The 25,013-nt window shown below is 35.7% G+C and overlaps 1 protein-coding gene across 1 annotated transcript in view; it reads right to left on the bottom strand.

Moving 5' to 3' along the window:
- Nucleotides 1-23,436, bottom strand: part of LOC306857778 (serine protease HTRA1B) — a 33,572-nt gene extending 10,136 nt beyond the window's left edge. The window contains exons 1-3 of the mRNA XM_079397910.1: nucleotides 22,806-23,436; nucleotides 12,934-13,036; nucleotides 11,714-11,918 (exon numbers count right to left, since the gene is read on the bottom strand). Coding sequence (XP_079254036.1) covers nucleotides 11,714-11,918; nucleotides 12,934-13,036; nucleotides 22,806-23,265 — 768 coding nt within the window. The 5' untranslated portion in view covers nucleotides 23,266-23,436. The remainder of the gene's footprint in view (nucleotides 1-11,713; nucleotides 11,919-12,933; nucleotides 13,037-22,805) is intronic.
- Between the last annotated feature and the right edge of the window lie 1,577 nt (nucleotides 23,437-25,013).

Consider the following 25,013-nt stretch of genomic DNA (forward strand, 5'->3'; position numbering starts at 1 on the left):
TAGAAATGATAGTATTCTTATTAAGGGAAAAAAAGATTTTCAGAAAAGCTGGAACAACATTTGCCAAACATGTTATCTGTGTGCTAAGTCAAGCATTACTGTTACTATTGCTTATACCTAATATATAGTGCTAAACATTTTTTCCATGTAACTCCTCCTGTACTGTGCAACAGAAATTAAAATGAATAAAGAGGCTGCATAATTATTTAAAATAAAACTGAAATGGTATTTTCGGTATTTAAATTTGTAGTGTAAAATCAAATAATGATTATAATAATCAAATAATTTTATTATTATTATAAGACAAAAGAAGGTCTTAAGGGTTAACTGAAACCCTAACAGAGGGTACAGGAATACAGAGAAAACAAGCCCATATTTTTGAAAGCGAGTGGAGGGAGTATGGGAGAATTCCTGCTGAGCATTCCATTCGGTCTTGTTTGCAGATGCACAATCAATGCTTAGCTAAAGATAACATGCTACTGTTGTACTCCTTCACTCACTCCCACAACCTCTGACTGCATCTGACAGCCTACAATCATGCTCTTAAAGCCAGCAGGCTGCGTCCTGCACCAAATTTGGCCTTGCTAAATTTAGTCTTCAAATTATATGTGCTTTTGAATGTAAAACATTATGTTATATGTACCGACCATCCCTTCTCTAGTTTCTCTGACACTGCACCTGTTCGAACTGTCTTAGAAAGACATGAGTCGTCCTCTGCACTTATTATTGCACCAGCATAAAACAGAAAGAGATATTAGTGAAATCGTGCCCTCCTCCTACATTTTAAATACCACTTATCACCGACATGCTTGTAACAATGCTCATGCTTCTAACTTCCTGTTTCAATTGGAAATAGGTCAGTGTAGGACAGAAAATAACATTCATCAAATCATTTGATGGGGTATTTAACGATGAGGTTTTATTTCTCCTCATTGGTCTTAAACTTTACTCCTTGCTGAGAGTTACTCAAAAAGTATAGGGCAATGACATTTAGTTCTGATTGTACCAGCAGAAGAGCTGAACTGTGCAAATTGGTGAAAGATGATCAGGTGATCATGTACAAACATGAGGGGATGAGGGACAGCAAATGACGATCAATGGCTCCTTGTGAAATTGGAAGTGGAGTAGAATTGCATCTATTTTTAATTATTTAAATAATTTTAAATATACATATTATACTACATCGTATTATTTAAATATGATTGTATTATTATTATTTTTTCACATTTATTGTATTTTATTCCTTATTTTTATGTTTAACATTTATAAAGATTTTTATATAGTATAGGCCTACAACTCTACATAGTTTGACACTAATATATTGTTTGAATAAAAAACTAAAATATTCCATTCTAAAAATTTGTTTTTGTAAATGTAAATATTTGTAAAATATAAACATATGTGTATTTATGTATACATAATAAATATACAGAGTATACACACGTATATTATGTAAAAAAACTTTTATTTTGGATGAGATTAACTGCATTAATCATTTGACAGCACTATTTATTATTTTTTATTTGTAATATTTATATGGAATTTTGTAGGCGTTTAACTTTAACAACATAATTTGACATCAATATACTGTTTGAACAAACAATACAAATGTCCCCCTCTAAAAGATATGGGTTTTTTAACTCTCATAATAATATCTACTACATTCTGGTTGTGGTATCCATTTTTATTATTGTGTGTTTGTTTGTTTTACATTTATTGTATTTTATTCATTATTATTTAAATTTAATATTTATATAGAATTTTATATAAGCATCCAACTATGACACTAATATATTGTTTGAATAGACAATACAAATATTCCATTCTAAAAACTAGATGTTTTTTTAATTTAATTAGTTTGTTTGTTTATTTATTTACAATTTATTTTATTTTATATTTATATAAAATTTGATATATGTAGGCCTACAACTGTAAATAGCTGAATATATATTGTTTGAAATACAAATATTCCATTTGAGGTGCTTGGCGAACAAATACTGCTTTCTCATACCCTCTAATCCTGAGTCTATTTTCTTTTAGTTTCATTTCCCATCAGTCAACTAACCAAAACATAATGTTCATTGATCGTCCTACAGGGCGATTTAATCAGCTTGCGTCGCCTGTAAGAGTGGAAACGGATTTGACGACTATTTCATTAAATCCCTCTAATCTCTTTACAAGTGGATCATTGAAGTGAATTTAGAAAAGCTCTCAGAGAAAAGAAAACAAACAACCCCTGCCAGACACACAAAGATGAATTATCCCAACTCATGAGTCAGATTTTACAGGACCGTTTCCACAGGGCAAAACGACTGGCCTAATTTCAGACAACTCAGCCTCGATATAGGTCCAATCTGAACTGATGTATTGTGTCTGTTTGTCTCTTGCTGAAATTTTAGCCCATGACAGTGTGCTCAAAAGCCTCAAGATGTCCCATTTACCAAGAAAGCGGTTATTGGGAATTGCTGTGCTTTTTAAAAGACTGTTTTTTAACCCTTTTACTATGTTCAAATTATGGGTATGATTGTCAAAAATGAGCCAGATCTAATTAGAATTAATACAATTAGCTAAAAATTACAATGTGAAAGAAAATCAGGTAAAAACAGTTCATCTTTAACATTCTATTCACTCATCACAATAGAGCATGGCACTAATGTTCAAATGAAATTTGTATCATGTGAACATAAAATTAAGGTTAAACTGATGTCACATGGACTATTTTAACAATGTCCTTACTACCTTTTGGGGCCTTGAACGTGGTAGTTGCATTGCTATCCCTTGTATTTCATCAGAAACATCTTAATTTGTGTTTCAAAGATGACAGAAGCTCAGAACGACATTAGGGTGAGTAAATAATGACAGAATTCAGATTTTTGGGTAAACAATTCCTTTAAATCTTCAGTGTATGCTGTCTAAAGGCATCCTGGGGATGTAATTATTTTCAATGCTGAAGATGTCCTCTCAGCACACCCATAAAGATGATAGGAAAACCATACATATTCTAATGGCATTCTCTCTGTCTTAGAGTGACTGTATTTTAGTATGGCCTCAATGGATAAATTGGTTAAAAATAGGAGAAAACAACTATGCAACTATCCTGATCCAAACAACATCCATAAACACAATATTGGATGAGACAACTCTTCTGTAAAGAATTCCGTTGTTTTGAAAAGGTTGTTGACTCAAAGGACACATGATATGGATACGTGTTATGAGCAAAACTTCCTTCCATCTAGAGAAAATCAATTCCAGCTGAGCCCTTTAAAACTCCCATGCTCTGCCAGAAAGAGCAGGAATCTTCGACTGGCACTTCCTGTTTCTCAGCAACCGTAAATCAGATCCCATGCATTGGGCTGGCGTTTCCAAAGTCACAGTCTCCCTGGAGTGGGTCAAACTGACTGTCTAGAAATTTCTGACTTGGGCTCCATGTATATTGACAGACAGGCACCTTTTTGCCAAATCTTAGCTTTTAGAATCACTTCCACAACATGGCAAGGCAGGCATCACTCTAATACAGAAGATGTGAATGCCAGAACACGGTGCCCTGAAGATTCCAAATAAAATATTGCCGTGTATTTCTCACAGAAGGACATATTCATAAATTCATCGTGACATTTCAAAAACATGGCTCTAAATCATCCATTTATCACTGTTTCACAGAATTTCTGAAAGACAGACTTTGCAATAAGGAGTCTGACCCAATTTTGGTGTCTTGCCCCATCATGGAAAAACTCAGCAAGACTGCTTTCTTGGAAGACAAGACCAAACCCTTTCAAATATGTGCTGAAACAACTCAGGATGAATGACGACTGCATGTCTGCCAGACTTTGTCTGCTAAACACCCCGAAGGATGCCAAGACTCCTTGTATGTCTTTGAACTGGCATCGATCAGCTTTGAATGCAAATCTGCCAGCACGAATGTTTGCGGACTAGCTTGTGGAAAAGTACGCACATAAAAAGAGTTAAATGACAAATCCATCCGCTGTTTACCCAAGAAATGTTTACCCTCATTTGTATGAGCAATTGAATGCCAACAGCAAAACATTGAAGGCCACTATTTCTTTGCTCTGATGAGTCAGGAAGATGTGTCTGTGCAAGACTTCTGCACTACATGGGCCTTAACCAATACCAGATTCAAAAACTGACCCAGATTTTAGGAGACGTGTCCTTAAAGGCAAATTTCCACTAATGGGGCCTATTTAGAGATATGATGAACATAAGGCAAGTTACAACAGTATCAGGGTAGCATGCTGGCGTTGCAAATGAGCAAAGATCATCTTCAAATTATCTTTTCAGTGCATTGACATGAATTCCTTGTTATTGAGAGTGGAATGTTGCCAGCAGGGCTTCCAAAATTACTTTAAAGGGGAATTACAGACAGAACAATCAGTCCCAAATTAAGTTGGATCCAGCCAACTAATTCACATAATTTTTTTTAGGGCGGGTATGTGAATGTGCAGTGGCCTCATAAAGTATTTGGACACTTTTGCCACAATTGAAATGTCCCAGTCTCATTGTATGACAAGTGACATCTGCAAATTAGAAGCTAGAACTTTTCTCAGAATTAACTTCCATTTTTTTGCATCAGTTTTACGATGAGATTTAATTAACAGGCATGGAAGTGGTTTTTATTGGATTTATGAAGATAATTCGTTCTTTAAAGCTACTTTTTAAAGAATACTTTGCTTGAAAAAGTAGCTTATGCTATTGTTTAAAATGATCAATTTTTGTTTGATATAGTATTTTGTACCAAACGAACTGATATTTAGACATTTCAATTTTGACTGCAGAGATGTTCTTATTTGGGGGATGCTATTATTAAAATCTTCAAACTCAAAGTTAAAATAGAAAATTATTAAACACAAATGTGTAAAGTCTAAGGAAGTTGCATATATGCTGATATGTCCTCTTTTTCTTTCTTTTTTTGTGACATTAGCTAAAATGTACTGCTTTTGGCTTCAGTCATTACCTTCAGCAAGTATAACAACAGAAAAACAAAGCCAAACCCAGACATTTTAGGAAATGCAGAAATCCCAACCAGGAAATGTCTGGGAAAAAGAAGATGTTTGGTAACTCTAAAATGAAGAGAAAAAAAAAATTGCATGCTCACACTGTCATCAAACATCCCATCAGTCTTAAACACCACTGCAGACAGCTGTACATCTCAGCTGGAGTTTTGAGACTGTTTAATGATAGGGGCTTCCCCTGAGACTGTAGTAAATTAAAAAGCACACAGTATTGTCAGGCTTGTTCTTCTGTTTGTGTAGTCTTCTAATAACCTGAAGCTACTAATAGGGAACATAACCCACATCAATGAGCATATCCCGCAAACCAAAAAATCTGAATAAACAAAGGGCCCAGATAAAAGAGACAAGATTGAACCTAGCCTTCTGCATATACCATTTTCTGTGGCAGTTTGAGATTTTTTGGTATCCATAATCCATCTTTGAATTCTAGTTACACTGCACTTGAGCAGCTATTTTCAGTCATGCAAGTTCAGCTCCTCTTCAACTCAATAGGGAAAATATGGAAACCTCAAATCCCATTTTCCAAACTTACAGTACATTTCAATAACATCTTTCAAATCAGACATAAATGGTAAACCCCCAGATGACGTAGATTTCAGGTTGGTCCAGCCAATGCATGTGCAGTGTAGAGCAAAGGCTGAATGCAAGGGTCAAATAAAGACCAGATCTTTGTCTACTGGCTCTTTTACTTGGAAGAAAGGACTTGTTTTTCTAGAGCTGCCAATGTTCATATCTCTCCTATTTTTTTGTTTTATTTGATCATAATACTAACCATTTAAATATCATCTTACTAAGATACATTACTGGGAAATATAGAGTGACAACTGATATTTATATGCATTTTGTCTGTTATACTGTTATAAAGATCTCATTGATTTAGATTTTTTGCCCATATACATATCAGCAAATGCACAACTGTAAATTGCCAAATTTGAGCTCCATAGCTGGATGTATCAAATATGATACTAAAAAAAAACATTTTGTTTAAAAGTTCAGTAAACTGCTCAGATGAGAATGTTGCATGTTTTCCACACATTCGTGATTCTTGTGTGCAACCATGCGTCACTAATATTATAGAATCTGTAAACCAGAACTTCCTGAATGTACATGAATTCACTAACATCCACCAAACAGATCTATCTATTTAATCTACAAACAACGTGTTTGGCAGACAAAATAACAGCTGTTAAATAAAGACTGCCGTGTATAGTCAGACCTGGAGTGGAAATACATCCTGACACGCAGTGCCTCCTGCCAAAGCTTGCATTGTGACCCAGATCTTATAAACAGCAGATATACACGTTTTTAAACTTTCACACATGTACACTGATGTTTCATAATTATTATGACCCAGATCTAAATGCAGATGACTCAGTGTTAGTCATCCTTACCAGATATTTCCCCTCACCGCTCTCACCCTGATGTGGCCTGTCGAGACCCATCAATAACATTTATGTGATACAAACTGGAACTCAAAGAGTAACATGCTCTAACATGCTCTACTGGCATCTGCTTTCCTCTGTATCTCTGCAGGGTATGCTTTTCTCATCCAAGGTTAGGCCTGTTTCACACATCCTGCATCTGCAATTTATAGCAGCAGCAGCGCAACGATTCTTGGGCCGATACAAAACTTTCATCACTTCAATCACATGCCCCCTTTGCAAAAAAGTCTGTTTGTCCAGTTGTCCCACCAATTATGTGGCCCTATGCCACAGCATAACTACAATTGCACAGTTATTATAAAGTATTTGTGGCTGATGCTGATAATTACTTTCATGCTATGGCTGATTATGCAGTGATAAAAGTGTTTCACTCTACTTGTGCATTTGGTATATGTGTTGTAATGTTTGACTAATAATAATATATTAAAATATATAAATTATGGTACATACGCATGATCTAATTAAATATGCATTCATTAGCATACATTTCCTGAGCAAAATTGACATTTGAAAATGCCAGGTTCTTGTTCACATTCTTGTTTCAATTTGTTGACATTTTAGAGTTGAAGGTACTTTTTTATCACTTCATAAATCAAAAATGCTGTCAACAGCCATTAAATATAAATTTGAACCATACTTTAAAGAGTAAAATGTTATATAAATCAGGCAAATGTTATTTGAACAAACCCCTCTGTTAAAATCTTCAGAATATTGAAAATATATAATAAATCAGTAAAGTTTGGAGTATGTATGTTTGGTGCAGATTTCTGGCTCAGTGCATTAAAAAAAAATAGATTTTGATAGAATGACCTTTAAAGATATGTATTTTAATTGAAATCTACAGACACTGTTTTCTATCCACTAGTCTGAAAAAAAAGTTATAAAAGCAAAATAGCCTAAAATCTTAAAATTGACTAGTGACTGGAAAAACTTTTTTTTTTTTTGCATGTAGTGTCCAAATAAACCCAAACTTCCAACTGAAGCTATAAACTGCTAAAATCAAGCGGATTATTCAGATCTGCTAAATAGAAAGTGCTTGTGTGCCAGTCACTGCATGTGGAATCTGCATCACACATAACAGAGTAATTCCCTCCATTTTTATGTGGCTTCATAAAAACAGACTATATAACAAAGACTGAGTACATAATTAGGTCTATGGTGCATTTTCATTCTATTTTCTGCTGAATTCATTGTGCTATGCACAGCAAAAATTGGAGCACATAAATTATACTTATAGATCTGCTTCTGTGGCGCTGCTACGCAGGGACTCAATGCTTATGCATACAACCTGAATGAATACTGTAACATACTGAGATGAACATATTGTTGGGTGCTTAAATGCAGATGCAAGACACAGGCCTAAGTGCACTACATCCAACAAGCTGTCTAAAACAAGGTCAACGAGTTCCTCAAGCTGTTTTTGGGATGTGAAATGATGTTGGTTTTGGCTGCAATGTTCTCTCTGGTTTGAGGAATTGGCTAATTTAGTGGGAATACGAAAACAAGATTGAGATTAGATCAGAAAGCACAGTGAACAACCCTGAGAAAGAACAGGTGTAAGCCAAAGTCACTGGAAGGCAAGCCTGCAACCTTTAGGCAAAAAAGCGTAACAGCTAATGCTAATGCTGCAGCCACAGATATGTATTTTGTCATATCATTTTAAAAATTAAGAAGAATTCTGACATGGAATTCTCAATGGTGACAGAGACATGAATTAATCAAACAAAGTCTGGCATGAAACTCCAGCTGAAAAGAATACGAGACAGTTACCCAATATAAATTATCCACAGTACGGCAGTGACTAAGCAGAACCTGAGCCAGTGAGGAAGGGGGAGTTATGCATGAGAGGCCGGAGAGGAATTACAGAGACGTGGCACTGCTGTCTGCCAGCACAAAAGCCTGTAACTGGTACCAAACCCCAACAAACATCAACATGCATATTGTTACATAAGTAAATCCCGCACCACTTGCGATCATAAACTTTCTGGGTCAGTGTTGCCTAGGCTTTGCCTAGTGTAATGCAGTCCTTATTAGTAAAAAAAAATAAAAAATGTATATATAAATATGAATTGTATAACAACATATGCTATTTTAACCACTACATTATTAACTGAATAGATTATGTGCCCATGACAATTTTTACATATTTGATAACACTTTACTTAAAACTTGTATTTACTGTAGATTATGAAATTGATAGTTTTGGTCCTGGATGCTGATTGGTCAGTACAGCATTCCAGCTGTACTAAAATACATGACATATTTACACCCACTGTACAACATGAAACCATCTACTGTGTATCTCTCTATGCAGCACTCAGAAAGGAAACTGTTACTGAATATCTTCTAGTGGAAGGATGACACTTCATGTATGTTCAAATAAATTTGCGTCTGTAATATTTGAAACTGTAGTGTAATGTAAATATAGTCACTCTGCTGTATAGAATATAGACTTCTGTACCTTATTTTTTAAAGATTTTGTTCAGGATTTACAATTAAATTTGAATGCTTTTCATAAATATTTTTTACAAATATTTTTAATAAATTTATTGTATTTTGTCATACTCACCTATGCAAGGTTAAACCAATAATGGATGATACAGTAAAGCATTATCATTATATTGCATTATAATGCATTATAACATGATATATAACACAATATTTGGTGTCGTTCATATGTAATGCACTATTTTGTGAAGGCATAACCATGAATAAGCATTATGATACATTACTTTATAACTATAAAACATGCAACGCATTATATGTGTAATTAAAATGAAGCTAGAAAGCACTGGAAACATCCAGAGTGTGTGGCTTGTTTTGGAGCTGTATACAAGCATTTAACATTTTAACCTTTTTGTGCAAAATTACATTTTCCACTCTGAGTGTAATGTGTTTAATGTCCTGTCAGTGTAATTTAATGTTATATGAGCAACTCTAATCAAATCCGTCAAAATGGTCTCTTCATGTTTTTTTCTGACTCTGCCTGGGTGTGGAGCCAGGCTTGTTTAGTAGAGCAATTCAACATGGCTTATCTGGATCTTTCTCTCTTCCTGATAGAGAAGCACCTTGCTTTAAACAAGGGCCATTATCCTCAAAGTCAAGAAAAGCATATTCATATTTCAGAGATTACTCTGATAATGGGGCAGCTTCTGGGGTCAGGCATGAATTTTATTTGCAATTCATTGCTGAAGACCTTACATCATGGAAACAATCTCAGATGCCAATTCAACAAGACTAGGCATTTTATCAATCTCTTGAAAATGAAAGCTCCTGAAAATGACATTTTGAGTGACCTCGAGTGCTCATCTGAGTATGTCGCATAAATATGATGCATTCAAGCCATGTCAGAAATATCATATTTATGAGTTGAATGCACATGAATAGAAACACAAAGTCAGGATTGCAAGTGGGAAACGCTGAACTTTCTTTCAGCCCAGAGTTTTCCAAAACACACCTGATGCACATTCTTATTTCATCTTTTTGTAGAAGTAGAGTTAAAAACTTGTGCAGAATTTTTTTATAGGTACATCAGCAATTCAGAATTCACCCAACTCGTAAATGCATCATAAATATGTAAACAGTCTCCTCACAAAGTGCACAGTGATTAATTTCAATGGAGTTTGGCATTAGCTTGTTGCTAAGCTAAATATGTGATACTCTTATAAGCATTAAATTCAAAGCACACAAAAAATTGGGTAAAACTGTAAATTGTTTGTAATATTAATTTTCTTTTAAATATTAGGGGTGTCCCCGACTAAGGATTTTCATAGTTGAATCTGAATTTTCGAATCTTGTCAATATTCGACTGATAGTCGAATCATATGTTTGGGGGTGGGGCAAAATACATTACCAAGAGTCATGTCAGACAGTGTCATAATTACTGGCGTTAACACACAGGGAAAATGTGTAACGGACGACTCGCAGATACAAACGGGGTAAATAATGTTTAATGTTTAGATTAAAAGATAGTTAACATAATTTTTTTTACAATAGTGCTCAATTATAACGTTATGTATATGACAGTAGTTATTAATGTTCTGCATTTCTGTTTTGAGCCGCGCGCGCTGAAGTTGACCAGTAGAATGACGTTTTTATGGCAGGTTTTTAATCAATGGGATTTAACTCATCATTTATCTCATAGCCTATAAATATGCTTCGTTATTTATACAACATAACGTTAATATTACGACTTATAGGCTATCTGCGCAAATTAGCCCGAACGCAAATGTCATAAACGTGTCTGCGCGGCTCTGAATGAACTTCTTTTGTGGACGTGTTCTTCGTGCAACAACGTGCAGAAACACAGCAGCTAAACTCTAAAACTTCAAAGTGTTCTCATTATAATGTTATGTATATAACAGTCCAAGACCCAGTCATTAATATTCTGCATGAATTGTTGTTTGTCCTGTCTGAAGAGATAATCACCGTAGTACTACAATGAAGCGCTTTACTCCAGGGCAACTCAACCAAATGTATCATATACAAGATAAATAATGTATATATAAACACGATATATAAACGGCTGAAATGTTTTGAAATCGGTAAATTGTACCCTACCTGATCGAAAAAATCCAGTCTTTCACTCTGCCTGTGTCAATTTGAATCTTGTTAAAGATTTAAAACCCTGCCACCAAAATGCTCCTCTGTTGGCCACGGATTATGGAAAGTGAAACTTAAATCTGTAGGGGTGGCTGGATTTATTCAGACATGCTAAAATATTTATTTGAAGCTTCTTTCTTTTCAGATTCTTATTTACAACATTAGTTTAATAGGCAGTAACTTATTATGAGAAAACTGGTAGTTTTATGTGAAATCAAAGATTTGAGCACCCACATATTTCCAAAATGGCATGATCATAACACCCCACGAATATTCAACTGTGAGGTTGGGAGTCGAATCAGGCTCCTCTTATCGTAGCATCGAATCGTCGACTATTCGGGGTCACCCCTATTAAATATATTATTGGTATTAAATGTTATTTATTGAATTTGCATTTTTCGTGATTCATCCACCATCTAGGATGGATTTTTTCACTGAGCTTGTTGCTACAGTATGTATTTGGTTTCTCCGTAAAGGATGCATCTAATGCTGCACTAAAATTTGAATAAAAGGAGGTACAGTATGATGCCCTAAAATCTTATCTATGCAGGCTTCTCTCTAGATTTTGGAACAAACTGAGTCTTAGTTTATATGTGGTATCCAAAAGACCACAGTGTGACATACTATACGGATGGTACTTACCGGAGCGTCTATCTTGATGAGAGCGATGTCTGCTTTCTCATCTACGTCTTTGATTTTGGCTTCATAGGTGGCGCCGGTCTTCAGCTCCACCTTCACCCGGTGTTTGTTGGCTACCACGTGGGCGTTGGTTACAATCAGGCCATCTTCAGACACCACGAAACCAGAGCCGCTGGCCACTGCCACTTCCCGCTTGGTGTATATCATTCTAAGAAGGAAAAGTCAAGAACTTCTTGAAGATTACTCTTGAGGAGCAACCTTTTCATAATACCGTAAGACAACTTTCCACAGAGGAACTGTAAAAAATTGATGGTTGCTCAACATTCTTGATTTGACTATATTTTCCAGGAAAATTTGAGACCAAGGAGGAACTTCCTCTGACAAGTGATTTGTGGAAAACATGATGGTTGTTCTCCAGATTTTTTACCGCAGTGCTCAATTTCAACAGCCTAAAATTGAGGATGGCTGTTTTCTACATTCCACAAACTGTGTCTTATACAATGATGAAGATATTGTGATAGATATTCAATCTATATTCAAGTGGGGAAAGAACATCAAATCAGATACTTAATAACAACGTTATTCTACAATGAGGATAAAGTTTAATGGATCACGCCATAAAAATGACACAACATGATTTATCCATGTTCCTGGAACAATATCCCTGTCAATTAATCATAGATCAACCTTTCAACCATCTCCAAAAATTATTAGAGAAATTATTTGCGGATAAGAATGTAATCTCGCTTACTTGGAAGAGGTAATTCAATTCATATTGATAATAGAGGGCTAACAAAAGACAAAACCAGAGGGAATATCTGTTTTTGCCTGATGCTGACTCTTAAAGATGGCAGCGAAAGAGTATGAGAACAAAATAAAAATTGATCACGTTCACTTTCAAAAATAAATGTTCCAAAAGGTTTTTTTGCAGAACTATCAAAGAAGATCCATCTTCGGTTCCTCAAAGAACCTTTCAAAGAACCCATTCTTAAAGGAACCTTTAATTTTCTTGTGTGAAGAACATTTTAATAATCTAAAAAAGAAAAAAAAAAACTTTTAAAGAAACCTTAAACTTTTGTTGTGCAATGGAAATTTTCCACTGATGCTAAATGTTCTTCATAGAACTATAGATACCAATAAGTGTCAAAGATAGTCCTGATATAGATGTCCTCTCTGAGACATGCGATCACTGATTAATGGAGTGTATGATTCAGGATACATACTTGCGGAACAGCTCAATGTGAACCACAGCTGGAGCGATCTTCTCCACCACATCAGCGATGAAGTTAAATCTGTGCCGGAGGCTATCTGGATTATCCTCATGGCCTGGAGAACACATGGCACACAAAGATTCAAATTAAACCAATATGGTACAGGAAATAAACTGTATAAAATTAAACCAAATTATAGAGTAGAGATAATTCTGATTATTTATTCTAGAACTGGATTATGGATTGGGTCAGAGTGTCAGTGAAGTTGTGCAACAGGATCCTCAGTGCTAATGTTAGCAAGCTTCCTTCCTTATTTATTTATTAATTCATTCATTCATTCAGTTCACCCTAGTATCTTAAAACAGGCTCTGCTACTTTTTTCCTAATAATATTTGTCTGTCATAGGTTTTTTTCAGTGCTAAACTACTAAATAGCAATTCATCCCTTTTTTAGACACATTTTTCCAAATTGAGACTGATTTGGTGAAAAATTATAAATGGTTTAACAACGCACTATTCATTTTAAGATTTTTGGAAGTAAAAACTATTAACCCTTAAATTGTTCATTATTACATTATATTACCTAATGAACAACTGAACATTCAAGCATCATGTAATACCAAAAATTTGAATTTGAATTTTTTTTTACCATAATTTAACAGGATATTTTGTAGAGCACTTACCTAAATGGACATGAAATATTAATTAGAATTTAAATTGCTTTATTATTTAATTGAAATGAGAGATCAGTGTGCTACGGAAAACATAGCACAGCCAAGAATGTCTTGCTAGGAGACAAGTGCAAGTTTTTTGTGTCGTTATACAAAACTATTTGACCACAGAATTCCATGATTGCTCAAACAGGACAAAGCAGCTATTCTGGAGAAAGTTTTTCATTAGAATTATTCCACACCAGCATACCTAATCTTATAAAACAGCAAAATGAAAGAGACGAATGTGAGTTTTTGAGAAACAGGGGTTAACTTGTCTAGAAAATGATACATCCTTGGTCAGAAAGTGCTTATAAAACTTGGATGAGAGTCAAAACCTTTTATAACTTTGCACATGTAACACAGTTTTTTTTACCTAGTATAACCCTTCTTTCATAACATCTGCATGCAAGCACATCTGCGCTGCCCCCTTGTCCATGTTAGGTAGCGTGCTATTTGTTTCTTCCCTAAGGGTCTGTGTAAAGCTCTATGTATCCACTGTTTGAAATCCCCAGTGATAAACAGCACCTTGACCCAAACCTTTTATGGCCTTTTTTTTCATTTCTGGGAGGTTTGCTGCAATAGTGAATGCTCGACTATGTGGGTTGTAAAAAAGAGCAATTACCATAATGCAACACAGATGGGTAAAGCCTAATTGCACAATTGCCTAACCAAATACCACCTACCATATGAGTGTGGAACTAACAAATCATCTATACCCCACTGTTTTTTGCTATAATAAATAATATCAGATGCTAAATTCATGGGAAATGTCTTTTCTTAATGTCACTTGACAACCTCTGGGAGAGGGAAAAAATCCTAAGTTTCTAAGTTGAAAATTGGTTGTGAATAGGAATTACATTTTTATTATTGAAGAAACAGGCTGGTAAAAACATATTTGTAGGCTTATATAACTGATTGCCATTCCCTCTAGCATATCCCATCATGACTCTGGAATCTTGATAATGGAATTGTTTTTCCTCCCTCATAATATGGCTGCACATCTGTAGAGGGTTTAGCACGTTTAAAGCGAGAGAACATTTAACTTGTTATGTCATAGCTGGCATAAAATCTAACACATTTGTGCAACCCACATACGAGTTTATGTGAAAAGTACAAATAATGATTCTATAGACTCCAGGGACATGTGGAAAGGTCAGGAAATTGGCACATCTGCTCCATGCAAATGAAATTTGAATAAACCGAAAAGAAAATGTCACAGCTTCCACAACATTTCATAAAAATCCTTATTCCAGTGATTTTTATTAATTTTTTTTTTGTTTTTTGACAGATTTGCTCTGCTCTGAAACCGATTGAGTCTGTAGTTGGGTAAATTGATGAATAACCTTAGAATCTGAAAGCCTTTTGCAATAATTATTCTCAAGTCAGAAGTGTGCATACGATGCCTTGCAATACTGGCTCACAATTGATATGTATTTTATGTTGTTATGGGATGTCTGATGTACCCTCCTAGCTGAGTTGGAAATATCATAATTAGTTCTGAGCATTTACAGTAAATGACCAAGCAAAGTCATATTTAATATTTGATATTACACAAGTTGAAAGGCACATATTGATTTGAAATATGGTGGGAACACTGATCTACTACTGGTCAAAAGTCTCTTATGCTCTCCAAGGCTGCATTTATTTAATCAAAAATACAGAATATAACAGTAAAATTATGAAGTATTATTACAAGCATTAAAAAGAAACAAGCACCAAATCAGCATATTAGAATGATTTACAAAGTATTATGTGACACTGAAGACTGAAGCAATGGCTGCTGAAAGTTTAAAGTTCTTTGCCATTACAGAAATAAATAACATTTGAAAATATATTAAAATAGAAAACAGCTCTTGTAATTGCATTACAATAATAGTACTAATAGTACTTTTACATAATTTTTGATCAAATATGCAGCCTTGGTAAGCATATGAGACTTATTTCAAAAGCAAAACAAAAAGCCTTAATTATTGAAAACTCTTGACCCATCAGGTATATAGATTATAAAATATACCTATAATCTATAGAGATCAGTGAGCATGTCTGTAGTGAATGATGCAAAATGAATCACCCAACTTTCACAGTGTCACGTTTCTGTTTTGTTTCTGTTCTACCTTCTTTGACCTAGTTTCCCTTAGTTGCCGTGATTAGTTCATTCTGTGCACCTGTGTCTTGTTAATTACCAATTAGTCCCTTGTTTTGTTTAGTATTTATAGCTCTGCCTTTCCCCAGTCTGTTTGTCCTTTCTCTGTTGTATTTAGAGGTTGTTTTCTCCTGTTCACTATTTTGGGTTTATTAAAAACTCTGTTTGTTTGGACATTCTGCCGCTTCCGTACTTCTCACCCAAACAACCTGTGACACACAGTTTGCTTTATGTAAAAAAAAAAAACAGTTGTGATACCATGTGTAAATATGTGATAGAAATGATGTTGCAATAACTAACGGTCAGCTCTGAGATACAAGAGTTCCAGGTGCGCTTGAAGGCAGCATTATATATGTTAATATTACCTATCTATAAATACCACTCTCTGTACTGATTCCAGTACTAGTGGAACTGCATTCTAATTGCATGAAAGACTATTATTAGCCTCTAAACTTTCATAATTTTTATAGCTCTATTACCATATTCAGTCTAAAGTGGAACTACTGTCCTGTTTGACTAGGGTTCTTATTTACGAATGCGGTCACATGCTGTTTAAAACCTCCTCATCCATCATAAATAAATGCCTCATGACTGATCTCCTAAATCTTCTGTGATGTTTTCCTTGATCACTCATCTGGAGAAAAACTTATTTTGTTTTGCATAAGTCATATTTTCTTTTTCACACAGGGCTGCTGAATTTTGAAAATTAAAAATGACTTGTCAGTAGAGTCTCCTCTCTCAGTACTCTCTTGATCATGAAACAGCTGTACACATCTGTTACAATAGGTTTATATAATTTCAAAATAACACATAACTCTGCATCAAATGACACCCACCCTACAAATGATTACTTTTCCCTTTGTTAGAGTGGAGCAGCTGCATCTGTTGCATGTTTTGTACTGGCCATTCAGAGCTTTAACCAGCCAAAACAAAAATTTCCGAAATAAATTATAGTCAGAGCTTAGCCAAGACAAAAATGTCAGAAATAAAACATATTATCAAGGTCATAGCGTAGATTTAAATATCAACTCTGTACCAGGTGCGCTACTGAGCAAGTTTACTGTGTCAGAAGTCACATAATGGAGCTGGTTATGTAATGCAAAAGTAAAAATGTATTAGTTTACACATCATGCACCTTGGTAAATATGTTTTGAGGTCAGAACATAGTATTTAGTGGGACACTTAATTTCTAGTGATTATCGTCAATTTGATTTCGCAGATACTATTTAAACTAAACTGATCTAGACAATGACATTTCTGAATTCAATAATGAAATGCCTTAACTGAAAATTGAGTGTTTAACCTTATTTTTATACATTACTGACACTCTATCCTCCCATTTGATACTGTTAAGTGCTTTGACACAATCTGTATTGTTAAAAGCGCTATATAAATAAAGGTGATTTGACTTGACTATTGTGCAAGGAACCACGTGAAAATGTCTTCATTAATTTATAATCGTCACGGGTTGCCAGGGGGAAGAAGGTCGAAGGAGCACGAAGGAGGCAGATAGTCAAAGTCTTTAAAGGGTCATGAAACCCCCTGTTTCAGCACTGGATAGTTCTCACCACAGTTAAAAAAACACTAAAAAAGTAGGTGTGGTGCACTGTGGAGCGGAGGGGGAAGAAGGGAGACAGACAACACAGACAGCTTCGGGTTCAGACAGTTTAATTTCGCTCCCATCGAGTTAAAAACACAAATAAATGCACAGCCATTTGCACTCTGCATCGAAAACATATATATGAACGCCCTGTTGCACCTCTGATAACTTTTAAGGCTTATTCTGTGGGACTTTATATAAGCCTTTTAACGGGTTGTGTCACGGTTACACTCACTAAGTGAATGAATAGCATTTGTACCGAACTCTTATTACAAAGCAAAAACAAACACTCTCCTCCGATCCATGAACGTTTCTCTCAGTTAATGTGCGAGATTTCATCTCACAGTCTGAAGCATCTGTCATAGCAAATCAACACATGCTGTTGTGAATAATTAAGCAAAGTGTCTTCTCATAGGATAAGAACATGCAGTCTCATGAATAATTTAATAGACACCGACGCATCATCAATGTACTACAGTCCATTGCCACGTCACAAATTGTGATGTCAACAAGATGTAGATTTTAAACCCGGAAGATGAAAATAGTGCTTAAAATTAACCAGTTTTCTCCAACAGTTAATATGATCGGATTCTAACATTGTCTTCTATGATGTGCAACACAAACTCCTCTGCTAAAATCTCAGAAAAAGTAGTCCACATAGTAATAATAGTAATAAATCCACATGGGAGAACACAAACTTTTAACAAGACGTAGACAGGACAAAGAAACTTGAGGAAAGGCAGGGCTATAAGTACTAAACCAAACAAGGGACTAATGAGTAAATTATCAAGACACAGGTGAACAAGAATGACATAATCGGGAAACAGGAAACTAGGTCAAATGATAAAGGCAAACTGAAAACGCAATAAGCAGACTATGAGATTAAAACAGTTAACAAAACATACACGGAATGTGACAGAACTCCCCCTCCCAGAAGGCGCGTCCCGTGCCGTAACAGTTCCACCGGGCAGGGGGGCGGCGGGTGCAGGGCAGGAACAGGGCGGAGATAAGGAAGGCCTCCAGGGCGGATCAGGAAGTACAGGAGGCCATGGAGGAGCTGGCCATTCAGGAGGCCAAGCGGAGATGAAGCAGAGCTGGGCTCCTGGTTGAGCTCTGTGACTCGAGTGGCTCTGGAGAGCATTCTGGAGCGGGAGTCTTCATTGGACTGTACTCAGGAGTGGAAGTCAACTCTAGACTGAGTTTGGGGACAGGAGCCATATCTCCAATCCCATCATATTCCACCAGTAATCCCAGGGGCACAGGTGCAGCAGCCATTTTGGATGCAGTCTCATGTGTGACGGCCATGTTGAATGAAGACTCAGGTGCGGCAGCCATGACAGGATGGAATTCTGGCATGGAGGTGATGACTGGACAAGATTTTGGATAAGGGAACTTGAGAGGGGGAAATTTCTTCAGGGCCTTCCAGAGAGAAATAACCACAGGATCCGCAACTTTCGCTCCCAAGTCGGCGCTAATAGAAACCATCTTCTGGGCTCGAGCCAAAACTAGTGACTCTGGTTTGAAGGTTTCACACACTGGTGTGGACCTTGGGACTGGAGTTGGCTCAATAGAATAAACAGCTGGTACCAGGCAGGCTGGACTGTGTTGGCACGGCAACAACTGAGTCACGCTGGCGTTTTCATCGACCTCGCCAACAGTGAATGATAAACCATCTAACCATAGCACATGATCGATATACTGTGCCAGGGAACCAGGGGTTGTAGCTGCAGGTGCTTGGAGGAACAGTTGGTCACCCAGACCACTCCAAGTGATGCACAAAAGTCTTAAACATGCAGCATATCAGATGCTTAGACAATTTAAAAAAGGGGTTAAAAAAGTTGCCCCTTGCTTCGTCATCAGGTGTAACGGCATGTTATACTTTGTTGCTAATGTTGTATAATAGCGTTGGAATGCAAAGTGCAGTTTATATGTTTGTAAATTATGCAAAAGGCAGATATGAAATCATAATCCTTACAAATTGGTCCTGTTGTCTTGTTGTGAACAAAGATCTAGTATCCTGGCACAAATGTTTAGCCTAAATATAGAAACTAATCGCATTCGGCTCTTTAGTTAAATTCAGTTATGTTGCTATGTATTGTTTGTCATATTAGGATTAGTATATCATGGCCACCAGACTAAAAAAAAGTGTTTGAAATTGTTTTGGATTACAGCTAGAAGGATATGAATCATGTGGAAATTCAGACATTCCAGGTGAAATCTGGGCCAGTTCTTTTTATGAATGGGAAAACTGTGTAATGCAAAGAGATGTCATTAGCCTCATGTGAACTACAGTACATTGTGTCATCGCTGGCAGTGCCAGCTATAGTAGGAAGGCTTGCAAAAAGACTTAGAGACAGTTGTGATGTAATGTCGTTTGTGTGCTCTTTGTGGGTCACATCCTATAGACTTAAACAGAGAAACAATTTCTTACCAACAGTAGCATTAGTGTAGCCACATGATTTTTCATCTTCATGTTAAACATTATGACTGTGAGTGAATTTTTTTTAAAGTGTATATCTTATATGTTACAAATATGAGCCCACCAGGATGCTAAGACCTAGGGGTACTAAATAACCACTTTGGAATTATTAATTTTATGAATTACTAATTTACTATTTTTTTTTATTATATTTAATTTTTACAAAAACAAAGGGTTTTTTCCTCTCATTTTATCATCCAAAAAAGCTTTAACCATCCAATCTTTTAGAAATGTGCACCTCTCCCCCAAAAAGTGATTTGAGGTATCTTTCATGTTTGTATTATGAACATGTGGGATGAGTCACATGCCAAAATTTACTTACTGTTCAAATCACTAACCATTAACATAAGCATAGTAAGAGTCTTATACTTGGTCGGTGCTGATAGCCTTTTGGCCAGTGTGTATTGTGTTACACACGTCCTGAGTTTGAATCCCGGTTTGAGGACCTTTCACAATCCCTTCCTGTCTCCTCTACACTGTCCTATCACAATAAAGGCAAAAAAATAAAAAAAATAAATCTTTAAGAGTCTTAAACTTTCGACATTTAATTTACTGTAAAGTGATCAAAATTATATCCATTAGTCATGTAATATCTGGCAACCATAAGTTTAAAGTCTTGGCTCAGTAGTCCCAGTCAATGGGGTAAAGCATACCTGCCCTCACTGATGATTTTTCCACATCAGTGGCATTTTGCCTGAACTCAGAACTGCGGTGTCGACATAAGATTCTTAAACTTTCCTTACAGTTCTTATACTCTGCATGCCACTGGCTGAGATTGGCTTGCGGTATGCATTTCCTCCTCTGATGCAAACTCAGCACTTGCAGCAAACCAAAGAGAGTGTATGTCCCAGACGTTGTTGTTTTTTTTTTTTGTTTTTTTTTTTTGTTAAAATTGTAACATTTTCCTTTTGTTATATAAAAACCATGGACAATTTTTTTTTACTATGTCATCTTCATTTACTTTAATACTAAACATATTTAAAATGTCATTTCCACCACAGAATAATATAAAACAAAATAATCATTATGATGTGAGAAAAATTGTTTACTCATTAAAAAACAAAAAAACAAACTGCTGGATATTATTAATGAGCAAAATAATCTAGTGAGAGTGTGAAAAGTCCACAAGGCCAAATGTGTCCATAAAGCTGAAGATCTCCTGAAAATGTGGATAAGGAAAAACAGCTCCAAGCCTGTAAAATTTAACCTAGATCTGGATCCTCAGAGAATAGGCTTCTTAGATAATGTCCAGCCTCAAGAACTCCAGATGTAGATTACATCATGTGATGGGAGATGTCTTGCTGTAATAGCTTTGACTGAGTAGAAACAGAGTTTTGGCTGTAGATCTCAGATTAACTTTTCAGCAGCACTTGGGTGCACAAACACTCTAGCTGTATAATGCTATTTTTGGACAGTCCAACAGTGTGAGGTGATAGCTTAATGAGCCAAAGGGAATACGCAGAAAGCCTGGTTACGTGGTTGATTTGGAAATCATTATGTCGAATGACATAAAGGCCACCTAATTAATCACATCAGATGAGGTTTGTTCAGTGTGTTCAGAAGAACAAAAATGTTTTATAGATCTGTTTCAGAACCTAGTGGAGTCTGTTTCAACCATTGACCAATTAAAATTTCAGAGGCTGGTCCAATTGTGCAGTCAAAGATCTAATTTTCCATTTTTCTGCTTGATTTAAAACTAACACAGCTCTTTTCACAAGCTCAGAATGGATGTTATGCCTTTAGAAACTGACTAAAATGGTTTTAGATGATGATAGTATAACGTTGTTGGCTACCATTTGGATGTTTAAAATGCTGAGTTTGGATTCTTTTTTGCTTTTATTGTGGATAAAAATATAGGGAAGAATGCCTTTTTTGAAACTTTTAGTGATTGAAATATCTTAATTTCATTTAATGAACACCTCCTGATGGTCCCAAACCCTTTGATGCACTGGATTTATGGAGACCACACAGTCTCTCTTCAAACTCAAATCTACTTTTCCTCTTGAAATTCCAAGAGAATCTGGATGAACTACAGCTGACTCCTCTTGCAGGGAAGGGTGTATGCATGTTGGTTATCTGCTGTGATTTGTTTTTGCACCTTTTTCCAGTTTGTTTCCAGTGCCAAGCATAAATCCCAGTAATAGGGTTGCAGACGAACTGGCAACATCTAATAAGCTTCTGTGTTTACTGTCTTGAAAAGGAGCCCGTTTAAATCACGCAATATCAGATCCTGAGCATTCTGCCAACATTTGAACTTTTTGATTAGGGGAATGTAAAATTCAATCATTTTCACAAAGGAAATGTCAACCATCAATGTTATATAACTTTATTAGCATATATAAGAGATTGGATAGCTCATAAAGAAAATATTGAAGCATTATATGAGAGAGTATGTTTGGATAAAAAAAGCAGGTTATGTGAGACATTGTTAGATTGTACTTATTGGAGTGAATTTTATATTTTGTCTGAGTTGCTCTTGGGCATTTTGACTGTATAACTTTGCTTTTTCAGCAGACGAAATCGCTGCATCATTAAACCAAATAAAACCCACTGTGATATCTTGTGTACATAAAAAAAAAAAAAAAAAAACTTTGGTACTTTGAAGAACCCAGAAACCCGCATGCTGATCTGAAGAACTTTTTTTGTTTTAAAAACCCAAGAATGAAGCTGTTTTTAGGAGTGAAATTTACAATGTTGACAGACCAAGTTTAGGTCTGAATTAGGAGTTATAAGCTCACTATTGTGATATAATGATGCTCTTGTAGACAGCTTAGGTTTGGAATTTTTGGTTCCCCAAAGAACCATTCAGGTTTGAAGAATATTATTAATAATAATAATAATAAATAAATAAACTTTTTTCCCCCACTATGAAGGTTCTTCATGGAACCACAGATGCCAATAAAGAACCGTGATTTTAAAGAGTGTAGGCCGTTTGGAGCGCCAGTTTTACCTTTCCCGCAGGCTCCTCTCTGGATGAAGATGATGGGTGGCTGCTGGAGTTTCTGTGCCCGGTTACTGATTCTCTTGAGTTCGCAGATGTCCCTGTAGGACACACCATCACTGCCGCAGACGGGGTCGGGGCTCTTACACACGCACACGCCGGTCTTTCCTCTCCTCCTCAGAGTAGTTGTTGTTCCGACCCCCTCAGACACAGCGCACTCCAGACCCTCTCCACACTCCGGGTCTCCCAGTTTCCCTGTACCGCCGCAGGGCTCACCCTCGCCGGCCGCGCACACCGGGCAGCAGTTGCACTGGTCCAGGATGTCTCCGGCCAGACAGTCGGCCGGTATGGGCGGACACAGACTCTTATCGCAGCGCTCCGGACAGCCGATCACATAACGCTTAGAGATACGCGCATCGCACAGCAGAGGCACCAGAATAACAGATGCGCAGAGAACCAACAGATGCATTTTAATATCAATCTGTAATAAAAAAAACTTTTCAAGTAGAATCTCTTCAAGTAACTAAGTTGAGGAATACGTCACCGGACAAATAAAAATATAATGCACGTAAACTTGAGAGAGTTTGTTGTACTGTCAAATGTCCGTGTCTTGCACTTCAGTGACAGACTTTATAAAGCTTAGGGAGTATAAACAGCACCACCGATTGGATGGATGTCTATGACGTCAACGCAGTGGGTGGGACGGGGCGCAATGGTAAACAAGGAGGCCACGCCTCAAGCATGTGTTTAAATATTGTGCTAACAAATGATACACCTGTTGAGAGATGTACATAAAATGTCAGAAAAAAAACACTATGCAAATAGATGTCCCAGGCGGATTTCAGATTGATTTATATAAAAATAAATAAATAAATAAAACGGTATCCTGACAATGGTAACATTTACATTATCTGTTTATTAAAGTCCAAAATATAATTTAACATCACTGAATCAAACTAAATACATTTGTTTATACTATCAAAACGATTTTTTATGGGTTAAATCATGTAGACTCTTTAAGGTTCCAATTGCAGGTTATTTTTATGGGTTAATTTGGGTATTAAAAGCTCTTTAAGGTAAAGATGGAAAGTTATTTATTCAGAAAGATATACAGTAGCTTTTTAAGGTGACAGTAGCAGGTTTTCATGATTAACAGTCTATATTAACATTTTTATTATTATTTAAGTCACAGAGGGATGTGAGATCCTGTTGTCCATATTTATTGTCATATTAAATTTAACAGTGCACTAATTTTGGATAGAACAAAAAATACCTATATAAAGTAATATTCCAGATAACATTATAGTGATTTCTTAGTGCTTTAGAACAAAACTACTGCTGCAAACATTATATATGTGTGCGTGTGTGTGTGTGTGTAAATATATATATATATATATATATATATATATATATATATATATGTATATATATATATATATATATATGTATATATATATATATATATATATGTAAAAAAAATAATAATAATATATATATATATATATATATATATATATATATATATATATATATATGTGTATATATATTATATTATTATTATTATTATTTTATTTTTTAATTCTTTTATTTTTTCCTGACATACATACATTGGTCTTTATCCATGAAAATATAGCTGCCTTTAATTTTTAGAAGGTTCCTTGCAAAGTGATCATCATTTTTTTGGTTTCCTGGGATCAAATGATTTCATAAACACTTGAAATTTACAATAAAGGTCATTTTTAATTATTATCAGAGCATTATCAGAGTATTTTTCATGAAGGTTGGAGCAAGTTGCCGCATGTTTTATACAGTTTGTTAATTTCAGTGTTCATTTTATGCTCTTTGGAGCATGAGAGTGTAAATCAGAATACATTTATGAACATTTAACTTGTTACCTAAAATATCCATTATCAAGCTTTTAATATACCAGTATGCTTAAATAATAAATCTATAAGATCATCATTGTGGAGATAATTGGAGTTACATTCAAGACTAAATTGTCTGCTATGCTGTGCATACTTTGTAGTGCTTATTAATTGACCTACTAAAAAATACATTAAAAAGTATATCCAAAAGCCATACATTGATCCAAGCTCATGAACTTGTGCTCAGCATTGTGGTCAGATGTAGTACTTGAAGAATGTTTAGATGAGCTTGTCACAGAGTTGCGGGTCCAAGCTGTCCTCTGCAGCTCTCTGAAGGGAGTTGCTCCAGCAT

This window comes from Barbus barbus (assembly GCF_936440315.1).
Source record: "Barbus barbus genome assembly, chromosome: 38".
NCBI classification, from domain to species: domain Eukaryota; kingdom Metazoa; phylum Chordata; class Actinopteri; order Cypriniformes; family Cyprinidae; genus Barbus; species Barbus barbus.